This window comes from Staurois parvus, unplaced genomic scaffold (genome assembly GCF_062004578.1).
Source record: "Staurois parvus isolate SC_StPar_1 unplaced genomic scaffold, SC_StPar_1.0 ptg000640l, whole genome shotgun sequence".
Lineage (NCBI taxonomy): Eukaryota > Metazoa > Chordata > Amphibia > Anura > Ranidae > Staurois > Staurois parvus.
In genome coordinates, this window is record NW_028318436.1 from 83,941 (window position 1) to 109,615 (window position 25,675).

At 41.3% G+C, this 25,675-nt stretch overlaps 1 protein-coding gene across 1 annotated transcript in view; it reads left to right on the forward strand.

Moving 5' to 3' along the window:
* LOC149449026 (uncharacterized) overlaps positions 1–25,675 on the forward strand; it is a 127,983-nt gene that overhangs the window by 33,352 nt on the left and 68,956 nt on the right. The window contains exons 4-11 of the mRNA XM_089693912.1: positions 4,919–5,266; positions 7,222–7,344; positions 9,316–9,546; positions 11,765–11,920; positions 13,309–13,494; positions 18,320–18,433; positions 19,004–19,240; positions 23,713–23,823. Coding sequence (XP_089550038.1) covers positions 4,919–5,266; positions 7,222–7,344; positions 9,316–9,546; positions 11,765–11,920; positions 13,309–13,494; positions 18,320–18,433; positions 19,004–19,240; positions 23,713–23,823 — 1,506 coding nt within the window. The remainder of the gene's footprint in view (positions 1–4,918; positions 5,267–7,221; positions 7,345–9,315; positions 9,547–11,764; positions 11,921–13,308; positions 13,495–18,319; positions 18,434–19,003; positions 19,241–23,712; positions 23,824–25,675) is intronic.

Consider the following 25,675-nt stretch of genomic DNA (forward strand, 5'->3'; position numbering starts at 1 on the left):
TCCTTACTTCCCAGTTGTGTTCTTCATCTTTTCCCATCTAAGAAAATGTGTTTTCGTCAATGCATTTTTTAAGTAACTGCTTATAAATTCTTTGTATGGATTCTAAAATATTTAAATATGAACTCATACATTGTTGAAAGTTTTTAGTTGAGTTCAATGAATGCCCCCTCCACCCCTTTTGAGTTTTAGATCATTTGGTGCCTGAAATTGTGCCTGACTTTGCCCATGCAGAGTGTGTATGACAAGCACACCCCAGAACCTCCCCTTGGTCTTTTTTTTCTTTTTTGTTAAATTAAAACCTTATGCACACCTGTTATCTGCAGTCAGCTAGCTAGTCTGGTAATGGTATGAGAGCTTCCTTTACTTCCTCAATGATGACCCAGGAGGCAGCTGGGGACGGTGCTAGAGAGGGTATGTAGAATTTGGAAATGTTTTTCGTTTAAACAGGAGGGGAGGAGAATTAAAAAATAATAAACAAAATACACATAGAGTTCTAGTTCAAAGTATATCCATAGTCATTCATTTTGGAAAGAGTATGGCATAGTTAAACCCCCCAAGCCATTCATTTTGGATATAATAGGGTATGGTTGAAACCTCCAAGCTATTCATTTTGGATAGAGTGAGGTATGGTTGAAACCCCCAAGCCATTTGTTTTGAATATAGTGGGGTGTCGCTGAAACCCACTAGATATTCATTTTGGATAGCGTAGGGTAGGGTTAAAACCACCAAACTATTCCTTTAAGATAGCGTGATTTTGGTTGAAACCCCCAAACCATTCATTTTGGATAGAGTAGGGTAAGGTTAAAACCCCCAAGCCTTGCGGCTAAACTTAAACTTAAAAAAGAGCGCTCCTCTCAAATTGACACTTTATTGGCCCAACTCCGACGGCTGGAAGGTGCTCATAAGGCCACTATTGCCAGGGTGACCTATCAGGATATTTTGAATACCTTCTCTTTCACAAGGTTAAGCAAAAATTGGCTTGGTCCCACAGCACCATGTAGGAGTATTCCAACAAACTAGGTACTCTTCTGGCCCGAGCTCTTCGCAGCACTCGCCCTCGTGCCTATATATCTCATGTTAAGTCGACCACCGGAGAGAAACTCTTCACCTCGGACTCTATGGACAAGGAATTTTTTTAAGTTTTTCCAGAAACTGTACAGCATTTTCTTGGACAGTGCACGGGAGATTCCTCGAGATATACAACAAGCGATATGTTCATATATATATATATACACATCTGGTATGCCCACCCTTCCCCCCTTCCACTTGCCAGGAGTTGGAAGCCCCACTCCAAACCCAAGAAAGCTCCAGGTCCAGATGGCCTGACGGCCTTATATTATAAGACCTTCTTTGACCTACTTTCCCCCCATATGGTGGTGGCGAAGGGACAGCCTATACCTCCGGATGCTCTCAGGGCCCACATCTCTCTGATTCCAAAGGAAGATATAGACCCATCACATTGCGGTAGCTACCGCCCTATCACACTTTTGAATACTGAATTGAAACTCTTTGCGATAATCTTGGTCGAAAGGCTGTTGCCTCACATCCCGAACCTCATCCACAGGGACCAGGTGGGCTTTCTTCTGCTTCGGGAACCACGGAACAACACCGTACATATTCTTAACATGATTCATGCTGCTAGAACTGCTTCGACTCCACTTATTTTGCTTTCTACTGACGCTGAGAAGGCATTTGACCAGGTAAACTGGTAGTTCATTCACGCAACTTTGGCCCATATTGGGATCGGTACATCTATGTTTCGCTGGATTACATCTTTATACTCCCAACCCTCAGCATCTATCAAAGTTAATGAAACTAGATCTGCCTTTTTTCCTATCAAAAAGGAACACACAGGGATGCCCTCTTTCCTTTTTGATTTTTATTTTGACGCTGGAACCTCTTCTATGTATGATCCAAGCAGACTGTAACATTTATGGTATCTGTAAGCCATCAAGGGAACATAAAGTGGCCACGTTCGCGGATGATCTTATCTTTTTTCTTACTGACCCCTTTATCTCACTGCCCAACCTTTTGCAGGCACTTCAGGTCTGTGGTAGCGTCTCCTTCAAAATCAATCTCATGGTAGCGTCTTCGGCACTGAATATTTCCACCGAACCCACAGTCCTCAGTCGCCTTCGCCTTTCTTTCTATCTCCGCTGGGCCTCAGAATCGATCAGGTACCTGGGTACTAATATCACGTCAGACCCTGTGCGCCTTTATGAGGCAAATTTCATCCCTCTGCTTATTCATCTTAAATAAGACCTTCTCCGATGGCAATCCCTTACACTGACATGGTTTGGTCGATGTAGTACGCTAAAGATGACAGTACTGCCACGTATACTATCCCTAGTACAAGCCCTTCCCATCAGGCTTCCCACGTCCTTCTTTCAGAAGATTACTGCCTTATTCTGCACCTTTATGTGGTCTAATGGGGGGACACGGTTGGCTTTCTGTGTCCTGGCCCCGCCTAAGACATGTAGAGGGGTGGGTCTTCCGGATATTTGCTCCTATTATAGAGCTGCTCACCATGCACGTCTGGCTGATTGGCACTGCCATGGGGACATCAAGCACTGGGTGGCCATGGAGTTGGAAGACTCTGGGGCATGGCCCCAAGTTGGCCGTGGCTGTGGCTGTGAGGTCCCTTGCCTCCTGACCTGGTTGCACACCCAACTCTTGGTGCCACTCTTGTAGTTGCCCATAAAGCATTCCGCAACACGTCTATCTCTGTGGAACCTTCCCCTTTGGTTCCCATTCAGGGTAACCCTGATTTTTCTCCAGGATGGGAGGACACTCAATTCACTCATCTTGCTACTGCTAGCTACTCCCATTCAGTGGACTTTCCCACCCCTACTGGGGCTCTTTCTGCTAATGATTTTGCTCGTCTGATGGATCCCCCGTTGAATTTCTGGAGAGGTATTCAACTCTGCTCCTACTTACGCTCCCTATTGCGTACTACAGGTATTTCTCAAAAGTTGATTGCCTTTGAAGCTCTTTGTCACAAGGGTGAACCTATTCACCATAGCCTCTCCATCATCTACTCTTCTCTCATCCACCCAGAACCTGATTTTGTTCCTCCTTTCATATCTAAATGGGAATCCAACCTGGGTGTCTCCTTTACATTGTCACAACAGGAAAAGATCTTGCACTTTGCCCATAAGTTTTCTTTGGCCACCAAAGTTCAGGAGACCAATTATAAGCTCCTCACGCAGTGGTACCAGATTCCATCTAAGATTCACCGTATTTTGTTGCATTTTCCTGATCTGTGTTGGTGCTGTGGAGCAGATGGAGGTTCTTTCCTCCATATCCTCTGGAATTGCCCTAGGATCTGGCCCTTTTGGCGTGGAGTGACTGATATTATCAAATATCTTACCGCTGTAGACCTGCATGATAATCCGGTGGGCTGCCTGTTGCATCTTTCAGGGAGACCCATCAAAAACTATAAGGCCTCTCTCGCCATTCAGCTGCTTAACGCGGCCAAGGCTTGTATACCATTACGGTGTAAAAACAATCACCCCCTACCCTTTCATCATGGTATTCGAAGGTGAATGAGCTTAGGGACATGGAGGACCTTACAGCCACCCTGTATAACCAGGAGGAGATATTTCAGGACACCTAGTACCCATGGCAATACTTTGTATTTACGGAGGCCTACTTGACCGAATTTACTTATCCCCACTGATGTTTTGTCTCTACTTGCCTTGATTTCTCACCCCGGGAGGGGAGGCAAATCTTTAGGGCTCTTGCTCAGTTTTTCCCATACTTTACCCCTTTTCTTCTTCTGCTCCCTTCCTCTTTCACTTAACTCTCTGTGCGCTGCTCTCCCCTTTCTTTTCCTTTCTCTTCACTTTTAGTTCCAGTTTCTGCGGTATTCTATAGCGGGGTCCCCCCCCCTTCCTTACTCTCTTCCCCTATTTTATTTTGCTTTTTTGATACTGGCACGGTACTAGCTATTTCAGATTGGCTCTCTCTACATTACCTTACACATATTTGTAATTATACAGTTGGCCTGAGCTCTCTATGCTCTAGCATCCTCTTCCTATGAGGTTATTTAAGTGATTATCCAATGCTTTGATTTTGTCTTTTTTGTTGCCTCTCATGTGCCGTGTTATTTGTTTATGATACTTCACTTTCACATACAAACTCGATGAACCCCTATGGACTCCATGTGCCTATCACAAACTTGGTTTGGTTGTATGTACTGGTTCTCTCTGTATTCTGGTGAATGTTTCTCCTAGTTACCTCTTACTGTATGTGAATTTCATAAGTAAAGAATTATTAAAAAAAACCCAAGCCATTCATTTTGGATAGAGTGGAGTATGATTGAAACCCCCAAGCCATTTGTTTTAGATACAGTGGGGTGTGGCTTAGTCCACAAGATATTCACTTTCGATAGAATAGGGTATGGTTGAAACCCCCAAGCCATTCATTTTGGATAGAGTAGGGTATGGTAGAAACCCCCGCCCCATCCCAAGCCATTTATTTTGTTTAGAGCGGGGTATGGTTGAGACTCCAAAACCATTTTTATGGGGAGATAGAGAATGGTATGGACCTGAACCCTGTTTTTTACTTTTGTCATGTGTGTCCCATTGGGGAAATTTACTTCCTAGAAGTAATAGGAAATCTCTCCAAAGTGAGGGAAATCCCCTCTTAGGCAGTTGTCACCAAAACTAATGACCCCATTGGATGATTTCATGTCTCTTCCTGTTTTAGTGTCAAATTTTGGATATTTCCTCAGTTTCAGTCATGGTGAGAGTGTGTCTCTCCAGTGGAGACAAAGAAAACAGTAAGAGCCTGACAGGTGTGCTAAACTCTCGCCACCTTATCCATGTTCTGCTTTAGATACACTGTAAAAACTATCATATCATGAAGATTTCACATTGCAGAAGAGAAGTGGTAACCTTTTTGTCTTGTCACTTAGGCAAACACTGTGAATTAATTGACCACTGTACCACCAACCGATGCATGAATAAAGGCAAATGTGTCAACAAGGATTTGAGTCCCCGTGGGGGGTTTGAGTGCCAGTGCCAGCGTGGCTACAGCGGAGAGGCTTGTGAGAAGGATGTGGATGAATGCCAGGAAGCTGGAGTATGCAAAAATGGTGGGACGTGTAAGAACACCATAGGTTCCTTCTTGTGTTTGTGCCCAGCTATGTACGATGGCATCAACTGTGAGATGAGAAGAGGACGGTGCTCTATACACAGCTGCTTTAATGCAGGGACATGCTATCAAAGAGACCTCAACTTATACCATTGTACATGCCCACCAGGTAAGTGTATCTCTTACACTTATGAGTATCCTTCCACCTGATCAAAGCCAAAAAAATAATTTAAAAAAGCATTTTATTTAAATGTATAACTTGCCTTAAAATTACTTTTACTATTTTAATTCCTTATGTGATTTTATGTCTTCATTTTTTATAATTCTGCTGACAAGAAACTCAAGGAAAAACAGCTAAATATGTAGCTAAGGTACCTACCGTATTTGATACATATACTATACTGTACTACTATATTATACCTATGAAATCTATTATGATAGAATGATTGCTGATTCATCCTTACTGCTTTCTGAACCACCTATACTCTTAACTAGATTGTGGTAATGATGCTGGTTCATTGCCAAAATGAGTGACATAAGGAGCTGCAATCCTGAATGAGGAAATTCTTGCTAGATATGAATTGCAGGTTAGGTGTATAAACCATAAAAATGAATGTACAGAATTTCAAATCCTTTGGCAGGGGGGTGACAGCAAATTCTTACAGGTTAAATAATAAGGAACAATCAGTGGAGAAGATAGTAAGAGGAATATGAACAGGGTCATTGCTAGACTCTAGCACTCAGGGCATGTGTCCCAGATCTTCTTCTGAGTGTCCAGGGTCTCCTTTGAGATATGGACATGATACATTCTATGCGTTATACAGTTTTGGGGAAATTGTATAATTTATCTCATTTTCAATCTATGTAATATTTATTTTGTCATCAAAATGTGACATTATACAATTTTGTTCAGGTAAAAATATTATTCGTAGTGTAGTGCCCTCCTAGTAAGCTAGGGGCAGCTCTAGTTCAATTTTTAGCTAGGAGGGCTGAGCAGCAGCCTGGGTGTGATAGCTAGCAGGGTAAAATTTAGGTCAGAGCTGAGAGGCTCTGCAGACTAGCTCTCTGAGACTTCCCCCTGCACTAGAACTTTGGAGAAAGATCTACAAGCAGTGGGCAGAGGTAAGGAGTGGCTAGTCTGTACTCTTAGAAGATCCTGGTCAAATCCCCAACAGGAGGCTTGGCAAGAGGCCAGGACAGCCTTTAGGGGTAACCAAGCCTGCTCAGCAGGGGGAGAGAGTTGGAGGAGAGTTTAGGTGGAAGATGAGCAAGTGAGACTGGAGGAAGCCCAGATGGAAGAGGGGCTCACCTCCAGGCAGGAACTTTGGAAGAAGGAAAGCTTGGTATTTGAACGGCCCCTGACAGAGTGGCCCAGCTAGAAAGTCTGGTAGCAGCCACCGATCCACCAGCAACACAGGAGAAGGACTGAGAGGGTAGACCTGCACCACCAGGGCCAGATAGGGGAAGGAACACTCTGATGAGAAACCAGATTAGCAACTACCTGGGACTGTCTTCTTTTAATGTGAGGCACTGGGGTGGTACAACCGGAGACACTGGCTAGCTCTCCATAAGGATTTTGCTGTAAAAACTTGTATATAATTCCAGGAAGTTGTCCTCGGTTTCACAGTTCCATGGGGCATCCCGCACACCCCTCCCTAACCCCATCCCAGTTCAAATCCCCTAATAAAACTTCATAACAAATCTCAATGATTGGTTACTCTCCTGGATGCAAGTTAATGTGGAAGTATGTGTTGCCTTGCTGTGTAGGACTTTAGGGGGGCCCAAAACTTCAGCAACTCCTAAGGGGGTAGTGCTACATGAGATCTGATGCAAAGTGATCATCATGGTGACCACTCAACCTTTTAATATGTGTACCCAGAGGTGCCTCTGGTCTTGAAGTCTCCAAAACTTTAACACCTAATTTTGAGCTTCCCTTTCTACCCCAAAGTCCCTTTGTGCTCCAAAGGGAACAGGACTATTAAGTTTAGGGATAGGTGTGGGACTTCTATAAGGCTTTATCAATGCTAGATCTTTATAGGGAGGTGAAGGTAACTTTTAGTAAAGGTTTGGAAGCCACTAAGAGGGTATAGTGTCATTTTGATAATGGTATTTGTTGTACTTTAGGTTACACTGGATCTGAGTGTGAGGAGAACATTGATGACTGTATTAACCACAAATGTCAAAATGGAGGAACCTGCATAGACGGACTTGAAAAATACGCATGTAAATGTCTCCCAGGATGGGAAGGTGAGCCCAGAAACTCAGTCACTCCTATTTCCCTTTATGTACATCCTACCTTAAATCTTTTGTGCACCTTTCTGTTTCCTCGTCTGAATAGTGGGTAAAATGGGTCTGCCTACATGTAATATGCATTGTCAGTTTGTCTTTTGCATACATCTTTAACTTGAATAATCTTCTTTTAGCATGAACTTGAGGCAGGTTCTATAGCCCCAATAACATGGTGCATTGTATATTTGTGAATGTTCTTCTAAATGCAGGTTATGACATAGCTAGTAGTAGTTAATCACATTCAACTGGCTCAAATGTTGAAAGCAGAAGTCCAGTTGAATGTAACTAATTACTGCTAGCTTGGTTCATTGTCGCTACACTATATAGCCAAAAGTGTGCAAGCTTGTTGGACATCCCATTCCAAACCCAAGAACCTTCATTGTTTTGGGAAGGCTTTCCACAATTTTGGTGTGTCACTGTGGTAATTTGTGTCCATTAAGCACAAAAAGAGATTTGTGAAGTCAGAAACCAATGTTCTATGAGAAGACCTGGCTTGCAATCAGTCTTAGAGTTCCATTTAAGAGAGTTAATTAGGGCTGAAGTCAGGGCTCTAAGCCACTTGACTTCCTCCTCAACAAACTCATCAAACAATGTCTTTATGGAGGTGGCTTTGTAATCACTCATGCTGGAACAGAAAAGGGCCTTCCCTAAACTGTTATCTCAAAGCTGGAAGCTTAATTGTCTAAGCAATCTTTGACCTTTCACTGGGAACACCTATTACTCAATAATTTGGAGGGGCACCATTTACTTTTGGCCATATACTTTAAGTGCCAAAATGTTTTTTGTAGATATGGTACAGCATAGTTTTGTTTTGAAGAATGACTCTTTTGTCATGGAAATGTTGTCAGAGCTATTATCTCCTTGATAACATTTATGTAAACAATAGTACAATTATCACCAAGAGAAATGTATCCAATGGGATTATGACCAGCCTCAAGGTTTAGGATTAGGGGGTAAAGTGAGACTTGTATTGCTAGCCAAAACCTTTTTTTTTTAATTTGTATACAGAAGAGAAGGGTTAGTTTTTATTACTCAAATAAAATTCAAGTAGACTTTTGTCTAATTGTTACCTTGATAGTGAAGCTCTACATACCCCTGAAACTGTGTTTTTGTGTTGATATGGCACTCCAATAAACAGTCACATTGAAATTTAAGCTGGTGTGCTGCTTCTTTTCTGCATTCTGAATTTACACAATGTCACTGTCTAGCTATGCACCCACCCCTGCAAATTGGTCTAGAACAGTGATCCCCAAACTATTGCACTATTCCACCCAATAACAACATCGATGGGGAACCTTTCCTTCCACTGGTACTAATGATAGGACACTATTTCTCCTACCGACACCATCAATGGGGCACTTTTACTCCCACTAAAACCAATGATGGGACATTGTCTACTGCCACTGATCCTGGAGCATTTTCTACTGCCATTGATTACAGTCTGGCCCCAAAAAGCCTGAAGGACAGTAAATTGGTCCTTTGTTTAGAAAGTTTGGAGACCACTGGTTAAGGAGAGGTTTGTATGGTGTGATTTGCAGGTTTTTATCACTGTCTGTGTCCTGTTGGAGAGGTTTTCCAATTAGAAAATCTCCTTGTAGACAGTTACAAGCACAGGTGTCCCGCCTGGATGATTTACTTTCTTTGCAACTGTAAATGCTGTATGTCCTATCACTTTCTGCCCCAGTGATATAATTTACCCAATGGGGCAAAGACAGAAATACAACTCCAAACCAGTCCATGCTCTATACAAAAATGTTAAAAAAAAAAAAAAAATTGGGCTGGAGGTGTACACTTAGTTTAGGGGTTTTGTTCAGGATAAAAGTTGGGTTAAGGAGGTATGGGCTTAGAGGTCAGCAAAAAGAATGCTTAGGTCCACATGTTACAACATACCTACTTCAACCACTCTCCTTGTCTCTTCTTCTCTGCTAGGAGGACTTTGTTCCAAGGACATTGATGAATGCCAGACTCCAGGCATATGTAGAAATGGCGGGACTTGTCAGAACTCGTACGGAGGATACAAATGTGTGTGCGTTAATGGATGGGATGGTGACAACTGTGAACACAACATTGACGACTGTGCAACAGCCACCTGTGCAGAGGGGTCTACCTGCATCGACCAGGTGGGGGCATATATCTGCCAGTGCCCCCCAGGAAGGATTGGTAAATGCTTGAAACTTATCTGGATGGCTATGCATATGTATTTCGTATGATCATCAGCTCCAGGCCTAGTGGCCATAAAGCAGAATTTTACCAAACCACTCTATTTTGTATGACTGAATAATATTCAGTCTGCTGAGGGAATAGAAAGAGAACAATTTTACTCTTTTTATTCCAGTCACATTAATATCTTGATCATGACTGCAACATTTTTAGGTTGCATTAATTTGATGTGTTGGAAAAGTTTTGTTAATTTTCAATATAGTTGTAGCTATAAGCCAAAGCAAGCAAAATCCTCTCTTGTATTAAACAAGCTATAGACTCCAGAGAGAGAGATATCATATGACCCCGGTACAAATCATTAGTAATCCCTCATCTGGAATATGCAGTTCAGTTTTGGGCACCAATTCACATAAGGATATTGGGGAACTGGAGAAAGTACAGAGAAGGGCAACCAAACTGATAAAAGGCATGGAGGAGCTCAGCTATGAGGAAAGATTAGAAGAACTGAATGTATTCTCTCTTGAGAAGAGGAGATTAAGGGGGGACATAATCACCATGTATAATACATAAGGGGGGATATGATCTCTATGTATAATACATAAGTGGGATATGATCTCCATGTATAATACATAAGGGGGGATATGATCTCCATGTATAATACATAAGGGGGGATATGATCACCATGTATAATACATAAGGGGGGATATGATCACCATGTATAATACATAAGGGGGGATATGATCACCATGTATAATACATAAGGGGGGATATGATCTCCATGTATAATACATAAGGGGGATATGATCTCCATGTATAATACATAAGGGGGGATATGATCTCCATGTATAATACATAAGGGGGGATATGATCTCCATGTAAAAATACATAAGGGGGGATATGATCACCATGTATAATACATAAGGGGGGATATGATCACCATGTATAATACATAAGGGGGGATATGATCAACATGTATAATACATAAGGGGGGATATGATCTCCATGTATAATACATAAGAGGGATATGATCTCCATGTATAATACATAAGGGGGGATATGATCTCCATGTATAATACATAAGGGGGGATATGATCTCCATGTATAAATACATCAGTGGTTCATATAGTGAACTCGGTGTAGAAATATTCACCTCATCACAGAGGACAAGGGGGCATTCTTAATGTTTGGAGGAAAAGAGATTTAATCTCCAAATATGGGAAGGCTTCATCACAGTAAGAGCTGTGAAAATGTGGAATAGGCTCCCTCCAGAACTGGTACTGGCCAGTTCAGTAGATTGTTTTAAAAAAGTCCTGGATTTTTTCCTACATACACAGAATATAACTGGATACTAACATTTATAGGTAAAGTTGATCCAGGGAATATCCAATTACCTCTTGGGGGATTAGGAAGGATTTTTTTCTCCCACTGGAGGCAATTGGATCATGCTTTATTGTTTTGGGTTTTTTTGCCTTCCTCTGGATCAACTGTGGGTATAGGATAGTGTATATAGAGGTTTTCTATGTGTGTGCTTTTTTATGTTGGTTGAACTGGATAGACTTGTGTCTTTTTTCAACCAGATTAACTATGTAACTTTGTAGTATCCATCCAATCAAGCAAATTGCCACACACCGGTGGCCTCACCTGGCCGATAAAAACTTTATTCAAACAAAAAAACATGAACAGGCTGCCATCCCCACCTGTGGACTGCCCACCACTGACGTGTTTTTCCCTTACATTCTTAGTCAACTCAGCCTATAAGGGAGAAATGCAGCAGCATGGGCGGTCTGCAGGTATGTTCATGCTTTGCTTGTTTGAATTAGATTTTTATTGGAGACATATGAAGCATAGACAGACTCCTGAGTCTGCATCTGTACAGTACCCAGATCAGACGGAGCACTAAAGTTTGTATCAGTGACATTTACCTGTTTACCTACTACAGTTGTGTGTTTGATTTTTTTACACTTTTTTTAGTCTTTTTAGTGCCTACCAAGAAATATTAATTAAATTACCACATTAAACGAAAACTGATATTTTGATCTTAAATTCTGATTATAACTTGTTTACAGTTGAGTTGAACTTTTTGAATTGTAGGTGGCATCTCAAAAGGAAACAAGCATCTGATAGAAGTGAACGAAAGTTTGAAAAAATTAAACTATGGATAAAGTAGAGTAACCCACAGTGCAGACTTTTTAACAGTTCCTATTCCCTCTATATCCAGGTCTTCTGTGTCACATGGAGGATGGATGTCTGAAAAATCAGTGTCACCCAGAGGCCACATGTGATACGGATCCCTCTTCCCACAGGATCTTTTGCCGTTGCCAGCCAGGCTATACCGGAACCACTTGTTACGAAGACCTGAATGAATGCAATTTAGGTGAGCGCTCAGCAGCTGTCTGAAGTCACATCAAAGATATGGCAAAACTAGAGAGAGTCTAGAGAAGAGCAACTAAAATAAAAGTCATGGAGGACCTCTGCTATGAGGAAAGATTTAATGAACTGAATTTATTCTTCCCTAAAGTGGTTGTAAACCTCAGACTTGAAATATGAACAAAGCATATCTCTCTTTAGTGTGTACTTGTCTCAATCTAGAACAATAAGTATAATTTCTGTTTTCTGCTTTATTCCTCTGCTATCATCATGAGTCACTTCTGACCAGTTTTCCTGACACCAAGAGGAAAATGGTGACGGGGAGGGAGCTCCAGCACACAACCTGTGATTGACAGCCTCAGCTCTGTTCCTGTGTGCTGTGTGAAGGGGGGGGGTCCTCTCCAATCAGCTCTCAATGAGCTCTGCAGTGTGTAATTTCAGCTGTCTATCCACTGTTTTCTCACACCGAATCCCCCTTACATCAGAGGCTTCATAACAATTCTCCTTTATATCAGCGCCCCCATCAGAGAGCCTCTTACATCAGACTCCCCATCAGAGTCTTCCTTACAACAGAGTTCCCTTTACATTAGAATGCCCCTTACAGGAGAATTCTCATCATAGCTACCCCACACATGAGAATCCCCATCAGAGAGCATGGCTGGCAACTTAGAGAGCCCAGGAGTTTGGCTGTAGCATTAGGCAGGTGCAGAGTATGTCCGGTTGGAGGAAGTGCCATCCTGCGGGACAGATAAAATCATAAAAAACAGATTTAGCCTATGGGCTGTAGTTTGGGGGCCCCTGCCTTAGAGGATCAGGAAGAAGTTTCTTTACCTGGTACATGAATTAGAGCATGCTTAGGAGGGGCTCATTTATATTGGATCACAATCAGCTACAATCAGGGCTGGATTATGAAAAGGTAAGTACACAGATCCTTTTTATACAGAGTATGTAGGATAGGTAGGTGATGCGGGGTTAGGGAACATTTTAAGAACAATTATAGTTGGCCTTTACTAACACTTTAACCTTTTGCCACCCACATAATGTATATGTGTGGGGCCAATGTCCATATGCTGCACATGTGCATCAATGGGCGGCTGAGATTTCTGTGCTGGGAACATGCTCACTGGGCACTCTCAGCACAATGATTGCTTTGTCAAAGACTGGGATTTGACATCGGGTAATGATTGGGAGCCAGTGCGACCAGCTCCAGATCATGTGATTACTGTGACAGTCAATCACAATGGTCATGTGATTGCGGAGACCTTCCTACTGACCTGGTTTCATAGCCCAGTTTAAAGGAGGACAGGGCTTGGCAGGAAGAAGCTAAATGACACTTTAGTGTAATATCAATGAAAGCAAATTGCAAATTTTGCTAATTTGTCCTTTTTTTGCCAGGTCCCTCCCCTTGTGAACACCACGGAGAGTGCGTAAACACTGTGGGGTCCTTCCTGTGCCGCTGCCCCCTCGGATATACTGGCACCCGCTGTGAGACGGACCAGAATGAGTGCCACTCCAATCCCTGCCTCAATGGAGCCTCATGCCTCGACTTGTTGGGTCGCTTCGAGTGTGAGTGCGCGCCTGGTAAGGAGGATTCCCGAAACAATATGCAACTTCTACTTGTTTTTTCATTCTCACAAGTGGCGTGTTTCATTGATTTTATGTGCTGCATTGTACTGATCTGCACAGTAGAGTAGAAAGACACAAACTGACTGAGCAGTTGCACTCACAGAACTCTGGGCTGTTTTTCTGGAACTCTCAAAAATGGGACCGGCTTGCTTGGAAGAAAGGAAGATGGAAGCATGAACACTAATATCTGATGCTAGGTGCACTTTAGAAGAGGATATTGTCTGGCTTGTTTGAGACACCAAAGAACAGTTCATAAACTGTCTCCCGGTCTAATGTCTCTGGCAACAGTAATATTGTATCTCTGCCAGCGGTAAGAACGTCAGGAAGTAATTTGTGGTATTGGCAGGTAAAGAAGATTACATAAACAGTGATCTTAAAGGATAAGAGTACCTTTGTGATAAAAACATAGAAGACTGACGGCAGAAAAAGTCTGCCTTTTATTTAAAACATTTTTTTCTGAGGATAGACCTGGCATTTACCCATGTTTATATTCATGTAGGGGTCTATTTATAAAACATTTGTTGCACGAATGTCAGAAGCATTTATGTAAGTTGAACAAAATGTCCCATATCTTTTCTAAGAGATTAATCCCAGATCATCAGTTCTAGAGAAATCAGGATCTCCTTCTTTCTGCTGGAGATCCCTCTAGTGATAACTAAATATTTATATAGAGAAATCAGGACCTCATTCCTTCTGCTGGTGATCCCTCTAGTGATAACTATGGATCTATAAAGAGAAATCAGGACCTTCTTCCTTCTGCTGGTGATCCCATTAGTGATAACTAAAGATCTATATAGAGAAATCAGGACCTCCTTCCTCCTGCTGGTGATCCCTCTAGTGATAACTATGGATCTATAAAGAGAAATCAGGACCTCCTTCCTTCTGCTGGAGATCCCTCTAGTGATAACTAAATATTTATATAGAGAAATCAGGACCTCATTCCTCCTGCTGGTGATCCCTCTAGTGATAACTATGGATCTATAAAGAGAAATCAGGACCTTCTTCCTTCTGCTGGTGATCCCATTAGTGATAACTAAAGATCTATATAGAGAAATCAGGACCTCCTTCCTTCTGCTGGTGATCCCTCTAGTGATAACTAAAGATATATATAGAGAAATCAGGACCTCCTTCCTTCTGCTGCTGATCCCTCTAGTGATAACTAAAGATTAATATAGAGAAATCAGGACCTCCTTCCTCCTGCTGGAGATCCCTCTAGTGATAACTAAAGATCTATATAGAGAAACATGACCTCCTTCCTCCTGCTGGAGATCCCTCTAGTGATAACTAAAGATTTATATAGAGAAATCAGGACCTCTTTCCTCCTGCTGGAGATCCCTCTACTGATAACACTGTTCAACAGGTAAAAAGTTTTGGGCATAAAATTAGCTAATCTTACATAATTTTGGGGTGCTGAAAACGAAAATGACCCTAAAAAATGTTGATTGGCTCTAGTTTCCATGATATATTCACCCATCTAATGACGTAAGCCATTCAAAATTATGATGCAACTTCAGCTGCATATTGCGCAATTGATACTGGTGACCAATAGAAAATTGCATGTATACTGAGATGATGCAATATTAGCCTTTAATTGCATCACTTCACTGCATAAAAGCTGCAGTATCTGTAGCTGATTGGAGTTGGACAGCGTCTTTACATTTCGTTTTATGCTTATATAGGCTACTCAGTAATGCCTCGAACTTGTTTGAATAAAGCAGATAATTTCTGCTATATCTGCGGTGAAATAACTTTTATCTCACAAAAAAGGAGGATAACAGGAATGATTAAGAAAGCCTACAACTTGCATTTTGGCTGCAAGATAGGAGACCAGGACAAGAGCTGGGCACCACATATATGCTGCAATTCTTGTGGGACGGCACTGGAGCAATGGTTGAATGGAAAAAAGGCATCTATGCCTTTCGCTGTGCCAATGATTTGGAGAGAGCCAACAGATCATGTTAGTAATTGTTACTTTTGTATGGTGCCTCCAATTGTAAAAGGGCTAAATAAGAAGAAAAAGTTATCTGTGCACTATCCAAATATTCCATCGGCAATACGTCCAGTTCCTCATGGAGAGGGGCTACCAATTCCTAAAGCAACAGAATCCTTCGTGGTTGAGTCAAGTGAGGAAGAACCTGAAGCGTGTAGTCACGTGCAGTTGTAAGAGATAGCCCTTTCCTCGAATACAAGAGAAAAGCCAAGAGAAGCAAAACCGACACAAACTGAAGACAAAACTAGTGAGAATCCTAAGTATTAAAATGATTCAACTTAGCTTATGGCTATAATTTTTCTTGGTAATCCTATGCAATATATTATGCCATTTAGGCTTTGTTATGTAGTCAATATCACTTGCTTTATATTTGTGGAAAGACATCTATCTATATAATTATTGTGCATTATGTAGTCATTACGCCTATAGTAGAAAACTTTCCGTTTACAGAAAAACTAGAGCCAATTGACAAATTTCATTGTTATATTTGAACTCAGAATGTGAAATTCATTAAGAAATGGATCCTTTTGTTTCCAAAACTGGCAAAAAATAAAAATTTGTTGAACAGTGTAACTAAACATTTATATAGAGAAATCAGGACCTCTTTCCTCCTGCTGGGGATCCCTCTAGTGATAACTAAAGATTTATATAGAGAAATCAGGACCTCCTTCCTCCTGCTGGGGATCCCTCTAGTGATAACTAAAGATTTATATAGAGAAATCAGGACCTCCTTCCTCCTGCTGGAGATCCCTCTAGTGATAACTAAAGATCTATATAGAGAAACAGGACCTCCTTCCTCCTGCTGGAGATCCCTCTAGTGATAACTAAAGATTTATATAGAGAAATCAGGACCTCCTTCCTTCTGCTGGTGATCCCTCTACTGATAACTAAAGATTTATATAGAGAAATCAGGACCTCCTTCCTCCTGCTGGAGATCCCTCTACTGATAACTAAAGATTTATATAGAGAAATCAGGATCTCCTTTCTGCTGGTGATCCTTCCAGTGCAGCGGTTTCCAAACTGTGGTCTTTTGCTTGCCTTTATCTGGTCCTTGGGGCACTATTTCTTCCAATGACATTAACAGTGGGGCAAAATTCCTGCCACTGACACCAACAATGGAGCATAATTCTTGCCACTGACACCAACAATGGGGCACTATTCCTCCCACTGACACCAATAAACCAATAATATCCCTCCGGTGATAATAAAGATCTATATAGAGGAATCAGGATCTCCTTCTTTCTGATTGTTATCCCTCCAGTGATAATAAAGATCTATGTAGAGAAATCATGATCTCCTTCTTCCTGCTGGTGATCCCTCCAGTGATAATAAAGATCTATGTAGAGAAATCAGGACCTCCTTCTTCCTGCTGGTGATCCCTCCAGTGATAATAAAGATCTATATAGATAAATCAGGAGCTCCTTTTTCCTGATTGTTATCTCTCCAGTGATCATAAAATCTATATAGAGAAATCAGAACCTCCTTCTTCCTGTTGGTGATCCCTCCAGTGATAACAAAGATCTACACTCTCCGGCCACTTTATACCTGTTCCAATGCTTGTTAACACAAATTGCTAATCAGCCAATCACATGGTAGAAACTCAATGCATTTAAGTATCTAGACATGGTGAAGATTACTTGCTGAAGTTCAAACCGAGCATCAGAATGGGGAAGAAAAAGGATTTACGTGACTATGAACGTGACATGGTTGTTGGGGCCAGATGGGCTGGTCTGAGTATTTCAAAAACTGATGATCTACTGGGATTTCACGCACAACTATCTCTAGGGTTTACAGAGAATGGTCCAAAAAAGAGAAAATATCCAGTGAATGGCAGCTGTGTGGACAAAAACGCCTTGCGGATGTCAGAGGTCAGAGGAGAATGGCCAGACTGGTTCAAGATGATAGAAGGGCAACAGTAACTCATGTCAATATGGACCAAAATCTCAGAGAAATGTTTCCAACACCTTGTTGAATTTTTTCTGCAGGCAAAATGGGTTCCAACCCTAGCAATGTGTACCTAATAAAGTGGCCGGTGAGTGTGTATATAGAGGAATGATGACCTTCTTCCTCCTGCCAGTGATCCCTCTAGTGATAATTAAAGATCTATATAGAGAAATCAGGACCTCCTTCCTTCTGCCGATGATCCCTCTAGTGATAAATAAAGATCTTTGTGAAAGAATCAGGACCTCCTTCTTCCTGCTGGTGATCTCTCTAGTGATATAAAGATCTATATATAGGAATGAGGACCTCCTTCCTCCTGCTGGTGATCTCTCTAGTGATAACTAAAGATCTATATAGAGGAATGAGGACCTCCTTCTTCCTGCTGGTGATCTCTCTAGTGATATAAAGATCTATATATAGGAATGAGGACCTCCTTCTTCCTGCTGTTGATCTCTCTAGTGATAACTAAAGATCTATATAGAGGAATGAGGACCTCCTTCCTCCTGCTGGTGATCCCTCCAGTGATATAAAGATCTATATAGAGGAATGAGGACCTCCATTCTCCTGCTGGCGATCCTTTTAGTGATATAAAGATCTATATAGAGGAATGATGTGATCCCTCTAGTGATAATTAAAGATCTATGTGAAGGAATCAGGACCTCCTTCTTTTGGCTGGGGATCCATCTAGTGATAATAATAGACCCATATAAAGAAATCAGGACTTCCTTCCTTACTTTACTGAAATAGCTGTACATGGAATATAAATCAGGGAGCATGTTTTAGGTTATTAAATAAATGACTTCTTTAGATATATAATAGATAAACATTTTCATTGTTTCTCTTCTGCAGGATTTGAAGGAGTTTTTTGTGAACGGGAAGTAAGCAAGTGCTTAAGCTCTCCCTGTGTAAACGGAGGAAACTGCACTGATCTGTTAAATGATTTTCACTGTTCCTGTCCCCCAGGTAAGTAGTTTTCAGTGTTGTCACTAGGGATGGTGTCACCTGGTGCTGTGAAATACGGTGTCACCAATAGTCCAGTTTAACTGGGTACGAGCAAGGGCCATAATGGTTCTGCACTTGCACATATGTATCTGCATTTCCTGGCAAGTGTGAGCATTTTCAGGTGACTTTGGAGCTTTTTTGTGTTTTTTGTACATGCGCTTTTCAGGCGGTTTCAGGCTTAAGCATTTTTATGTTTTAGCCAATGGAAAGCTAGTTATTAAGAACACATGACTCTGCCCCAATGAAGCTTACGTAGTTTTTGGGGCTACAAGCCTCATGCCATACGTCACTCAGGTGTGAATGGTCACCACTGATGGGAATCTTGATGTTGAGTGCTTTGGGAAACTCACCCCAGATTGCTCAGGTATGCATGGAGTCACTAGAGAGACCACTGCATCAACAAAAACAGCAAAGTTGATAATTGGTAGCTGTAGATATCAGCTTCATATTTGCCCATACATTATAATCAGTGCATGACGTACATCTGTACACCTTCTTGCTAATACCATCTATAATTTTTCTCCTTCTCAGGTTTTCAGGGCCGAAGATGTGAAATCGATGTGGACGAATGTTCCAGCTCGCCCTGTCACCATTCTGGCGTCTGTGTAGACCACCTGGGTTTTTTTACCTGTGAATGCTTAAGTGGATTCACAGGCCGGCTGTGTGAGGAAGACATTGATGAGTGCGTTAGTCAACCATGCCATAATGGTGCTACCTGCCTAGACCAACTCAATGGCTTTCAGTGTTTGTGTGAGCCTGGTATCACAGGTAACTGATCCCTCATCTCTGTAGGTCTACTATACCCATACTTCTGGCAATGCTTTACTATATTATTTGCTGTGTGGGGAAATCTCCACACCTTCCATCTACTTGACAAAACAGGAAGCCATGGCCAGTCCATGGCCCTCTCCCCATGAGGAGCTACAAACCCAGTTCCTTGATCACTAAATGAAAAAATGTTGCCCACTGGTGTGATGTAGTGATGTTTTGCATTTTCATGGACCTCAGTTTTTCAGTCACTCCCAGCTTGGATCAATGGAGAACTGAAACTTGTTTTTAAAGTCCTAAGGAAGACCTCAGTGTCAACGAATACTGACAGTGGCTGAACTGGCCTGCTGATTACTACTTCTATAAAGTGTATTCTTTTCAGAGTGAGGTGGGGTTTAAAATATTGTCCGTTTATTTTCTTGCTGTCTGTGTTCCATTGGGGATATTTCCTTTAACTTCCTTCTAGGAGGCACAACAGGAAATGAGGGGAAATCTCTACAGAGTTAAAGGGATGCCTGACTTTGACAGTTATCACAGAAACAGGAAGCCTCATTGGAAGATTCCCCCTCACTTCCTATTTTAGTGACTGCTATCAAATTTTGAATTTCCTATCTCTTTTTGCACCAGTGATAATGGTTACCAGCACCAATAGAAAGGGTAAGTCCAACAGGGACACCGATCTGAATACAAATCTGACATAGGTCCTAATCCTTCCCACTAGAAATACACTTTAAAAGGTTCCCATGTGGAGGAAAAATATATTTGAAATATAATTTAAAAATATTCTTCCCTATTCTTCCCAAATATATTGACATATATTTCAAATGCTACAATTTTGACCATATGCAATATATTTCAATATATATTTCAATAAATAAATATATATATATGTCTTTAAAAATACAAATCTACATTTTTGGAATACATTTACAAATATATGTAAAAATATATGTTAAAATGGCTTTTTTATATGTTAAAAAAATCTGAAGAATATATTTTTAAAAATATATATTTTTTAAATATATTCTTCAGATTTTTTTTAACACATATAAAGTCATTTTAACATATATTTTTACATATATTTGTAAATGCATTCCAAAAATGTAGATTTGCGTTTTTAAAGACAAACAGTATCTTTGAAATGTATTTTTAAAAATATGTTTCATATATTTTATGATAAAAACGCATTTCAACATGCAGTATATATATATATATATATATATATATATATATATATATATATATATATATAGAATATGGCCAAAATTGTAGCATTTCAAATATATGTCAATATATTTGGGAAGAATATTTTTAAAATATATTTCAAATATATTTTTCTTCCATGTGGGTTAGTTTACCTTTATGATACAATTGCCAAGGCTTTCCAGCATCCCTAGTACAATAAAAAACACTGTTAGGGTTTTGAATAAGAATCTTCTTTTAATGGCATACCTGTGTAGCACCCTCCTAGATAGTTGCTAGGTTTAGATTGTAAGCTCCACGAGCAGGGCCCTCCTATTCCTTTTGTACTGAAATGTATTGTAATTGTACTGTCTCCCTTATATTGTAAAGCGCTGCGCAAACTGTTGGCGCTATATAAATCCTGTATAATAATGATAGATAGATAGATAGATAGATAGATAGATAGATAGATAGATAGATAGATAGATAGATAGATAGACAGACAGACAGACAGACAGATAGATAGATTTAGTTTGTGTTTTGATAGGTAAATTTAGTTGTCACACTGTAGTCAGTGTGGTTGTGATTGTTGTTGGGTAAAAACAAAACCTGCGCACTGTATTCAGTGCTGCTGTGTTCTACTCGTTAGGTCTGCTCAGTTGTTCAGCTGACATCAACAAGGCATTTTCGTTCACACAACTGCTGCTCACTGGATATTTTCTCTTTTTCGGACCATTCTATGTAAACCCAAAAGATGCTTGTGTGTGAAAATCCCAATAGATCAGAAGTTTTTGAAATACTCAGACCAGCCTGTCTGGCACCACCGACCATGCCATGCTCAAAGTCATTTAAATCCCCTTACTTCCCCATTCTGATGCTTGGTTTGAAGTTCAGCAAGTTGTCTTCACCAAGTCTAGATGTATAAATGCATTGAGTTGCTCCCATGTGATAGGCTAATTAGAGATTTGTGTTACCAAGCAACTGAACAGGTATACCTAATAAAGAGGCCGGTGAGTGTATATAGACCTTTCTGTTCTATCAATGCATGCTCTGCATCCTGAACATTCTCCCCCCTGCCATGCTCCTCTCTGAATCATTCTCCTTCCCTTCTGTCTACCGCCATTTCCCTCTCTGGTCACTATCATTCTTTTCTATCAACTCTACCTCTCTATGATCATTCTCTGTCACATCCCTCTATACCTTCTCTCCTTTAGTCTACGGTCACATGTACAGTTGCAAGAAAAAGTATGTGAACCCCTTGGTATTACGTGGAGTTTTGCATGAATTGGGCATAAAATGTGCTCTGAACATCATCTAAGTCACAACAATAGAAGAACACAGTCTGCTGAACATAATACTACACAAACATTAGATGTTGCCATGGTTTAATTGCACATAACATGTAAACATTCACAGTGCAGGGAGGAAAAAGTATGTGAACCTTTGGACCTAATAACTTGTTGACCCTCCTTTGGCAGCAATAACCTCAACCAAACGTTTCCTGTAGTTGCAGATCAGACCTGCACAACGATCTGGAGTAATTTTGGGCCACTCCTCTTCACAAAACTGTTTCAGTGTAGCAATATTCTTGGGATGTCTGGTGTGAATCGCTCTCTTAAGGTCATGCCACAGCATTTCAATCGGGTTGAGGTCAGGACTCTGACTGGGCCACTCCAGAAGGCGTATTCTGTGCTGTTGCAGCCATTGTTTTGTTGAATTACTTGTATGCTTTGGGTCATTGTCCTGTTGCATCACCCATCCTCTGCGGAGCTTCAGTTGGCGGACAGATGGTCGTACGTTTTCCTGCAAAATGTCTTGATAAAATCTGGAATTCATTTTCCCATCAATGACAACAATCCATCCAGGCCCTGAAGCAGCAAAGCAGCCCCAAACCATGATGCTCTCTCCGCCATGTTTTACAGTGGGGATGAGGTTTTGATGTTGGTGTGCTGTGCCTTTTTTTCTCCACACATAGTGTTGTGTGCTCTTCCCAAACAACTCAATCTTGGTTTCATCTGTCCACAGTATATTTTGCCAGTAGTGCTGTGGAACATCCAGGTGCTCTTTTGCAAACTTCAAATGTGCTGCAATATTCTTTTTGGACAGCAATGGCTTCCTCCGTGGTGTCCTCCCATGTACTCCATTCTTGTTTAATGTTTTCCTTATTGTAGATGTGTCAACAAAAATGTTAGCATGTGCCAGAGATTTCTGTAGGTCTTTAGCTGACACTCTGGGATTCTTCTTTACCTCATGCAGCATTCTGCGCTGTGCTCTTGCAGTCATTTTTACAGGACAACCACGCCTAGGGAGAGTAGCAACAGTGCTAAACTTTCTCCATTTGTAGACAGTCTGTCTTACCGTGGACACATGAACATCAAGGCTTTTGGAGATACTTTTGCAACCCTTTCCAGCTTCATGCAAGTCAACAATTCTTGATTGTAGGTCTTCTGAGAGCTCTTTTCTGCAAGGCATGGTTCACATCAGACAGTGCTTCTGGAAACCAGTAAACCCAAAACAGGTGTGTGTTTTTTAAGGGCAGGACAGCTGTCAGCAACACATCCAATATCATCACACTGATTGGAGTCAAGGTTGGCTCACTCCTGGCTCCAATTAGCTCTGGGAGAAGTCATTAAGCTAGGGCCTCACATACTTTTTCCTCCCTGCACTGTGAATGTTTACGTTATGTGCAGTTAAACCATGGCAACATCTAATGTTTGTGTAGTATTATGTTCAGCAGACTGTGTTCTTCTATTGTTGTGACTTAGATGATGTTCAGAGCACATTTTATGCCCAATTCATGCAAAACTCCACGTAATCCCAAGGGGTTCACATACTTTTTTCTTGCAACTGTATGTGATGAAGGAAATGCAGCAAATCCTGTGCTTTTCCAGCACCACATTGAAATCGAGCAGTGTTCATGTGATCTGTTGCAGGGATCAATGTTAAGTTAGCAACACCCTGAAGCAGCTCACAAAACACAGTGCAATTGCCTGAAATTGGATCACACGGGTGTGAACACCCATGCAATCCGATTCAGCTGCGGCCAAAAACAAGGGTCCGGAACCATTTTGGTGCGAATGTGGTATAATTTTAACCATACAAAAGGAATGGCTCAAATCACAGAGCACAGAATCACAGGTGACTTGCACAGGAATGTGTTGTGATTCCTGTGCGACAGTGTAAACCTGGTCTTACTCGGGGTTATTAGAAGATCTAAGATTATACATTCTGTTTCTTCTTTTTATCAGTTATGTAAATTGTAACAATATTATGTTCCGTTGTTTCTACAGGTGCCACATGTGACACAAATATTAATGAGTGCAGCAGTGACCCATGTATTAATGGACATTGCATTGACCTTGTGAATTCATTCCAGTGTCTTTGTGATCCTGGCTATTCAGGTATGTTTATCCATATAAATGTATACATAGACATGTAGCACTACCCTCGTAAGGGCTGCTGGATTTGGTTTGGGCCCCCCTATGCTCTGCACAGCCAGGCAACATGTATTTTCCACACTTGTGCCCTCAGAGTCAGTAAACAGTCCTTGAGCTGTTTTTTAGTTGTTTTTATTCAGGGGTTAAACTTGGATAGGGTAAAGGGGTTTGGGACGCCCAATTTGAAGAAGCAGAATGAGGATGTTTCCTGCTCTAGCACACTTAGTAAAAAAATGACAGACACTTGAGTGCGTTCCCGCTGTTACCATTATAGTCCTTAGTAAAGTAATCCCCTTCTGGCAGCTTGGTGTTCCCTGAGTGGGTTTCTAGTAGCGTGACAATGTGTAGGAGCTCTTGGCCCCCTTGGTGCACAGAATACCAGCCCACCTCGCTACGGTATCTGATCCCAGGACAGGGGATTGGGTAAGCTATGAACTCTCCCCTGAAGACTTTCCATAACTTGCATCCAGCAGACCTCTCCCTTCTAGGCCCTGGGGGTGTAGAGGTACGCACACTGTCCTTGTCCTGCAGCTGTGGATAGAACTGCTTTCAAGTGTTTGTAGCTGGGCTGGTTCCTCTCCAAGCTTTGCAGGCTGTCCTTCCCCAGTAGACAGCAGGGCTGTGACGCTCCCTCTTTCAGCTTTTCCTCAGCTTCCAGCCTCCAGCCTGGAAGCAGAGCTCGCCTCCTCTGGGGCTCCCTCCCAGGCTACACTGCAACACCTCTCAGCAATCCATCTTCCACCCAAATCCCCTGGTAGCATGGATCTGTCATATTTATAGGCCTTACACTACCAGGGCCTCTTAGCCTGGGATTGGTCAGACTCCATGAAAATGCAAATTTAGGTCTCCAACCTGCCGCCTACTGGCTTTTAAATGCTTCCATGGACCTCCAGATCTAGGTAGAGGTGATAATGTCCCAACCTGCTGAGTCAACCAGCATGCCCTCAAACTGAACCCACAAAAGCTCACTCACTACCATGAGCCAAAAATAAATTTACCTTACACTAGCCCCACCTAGTGGGCATTACATACAGCTATTTATTATATATGTTATTACATAGGTAACAGATATATAACATTGTAACTGATATATAGTATAACTTATTAGTGTATCAATCATATATTTTTAGGATGGTATGAATGTTATTAGAAATGTCTGCTATTTTTAGGGATTTGAAACACCTGACACTAGATTTGATCATTGGCTTTGGTTGGTGGTGTTCTGCTATTTACCCAATTTGTGATCAGAGGTCCATGATGCCTAGATGCTGAGGCCAAAGTTTCCAGCCTCATCATGCGTCAGTTAACTTTAAAATAATTCAGCAAATAAGTTGCACGTCTAAATAATTAGTATACATATATTAAACGATGTATGATATTTTTTTTTGTGCGCTGTTTAAATTTTTTTTTAATCGTGCTCTGGTTTTACTATAATGTAGGCTGACATTTTGTCATTTTTGTCAGTAGAGCCACCAGCCTGCATGTGGACACTATGATCAGGAACCTATCCTGGTTGGTTCCTGGTCATTAGTGTGACTGTCATTGACAGTCGGAATTGAGAGCCGGCAGCTGCTCAAAGTATTGGCTGCTAGGTGCCATAGCGGAGAATTATTTTATGTGTCCTTGGCAAGAGGCATTGTGCTGAGAAATGTTAATATACAGATTGTGGGCAGGAAGAACTTTTTCTGGTGACGGGAATATTAATAGCCTTCTAAAATATGCACAGATATGCAGAACATATCAAGGCACCTTTGAAATGACCGCTATATGATTTTACAGGATTTATATAGTACCAAAAGTTTGTTCAGCGCTTTAC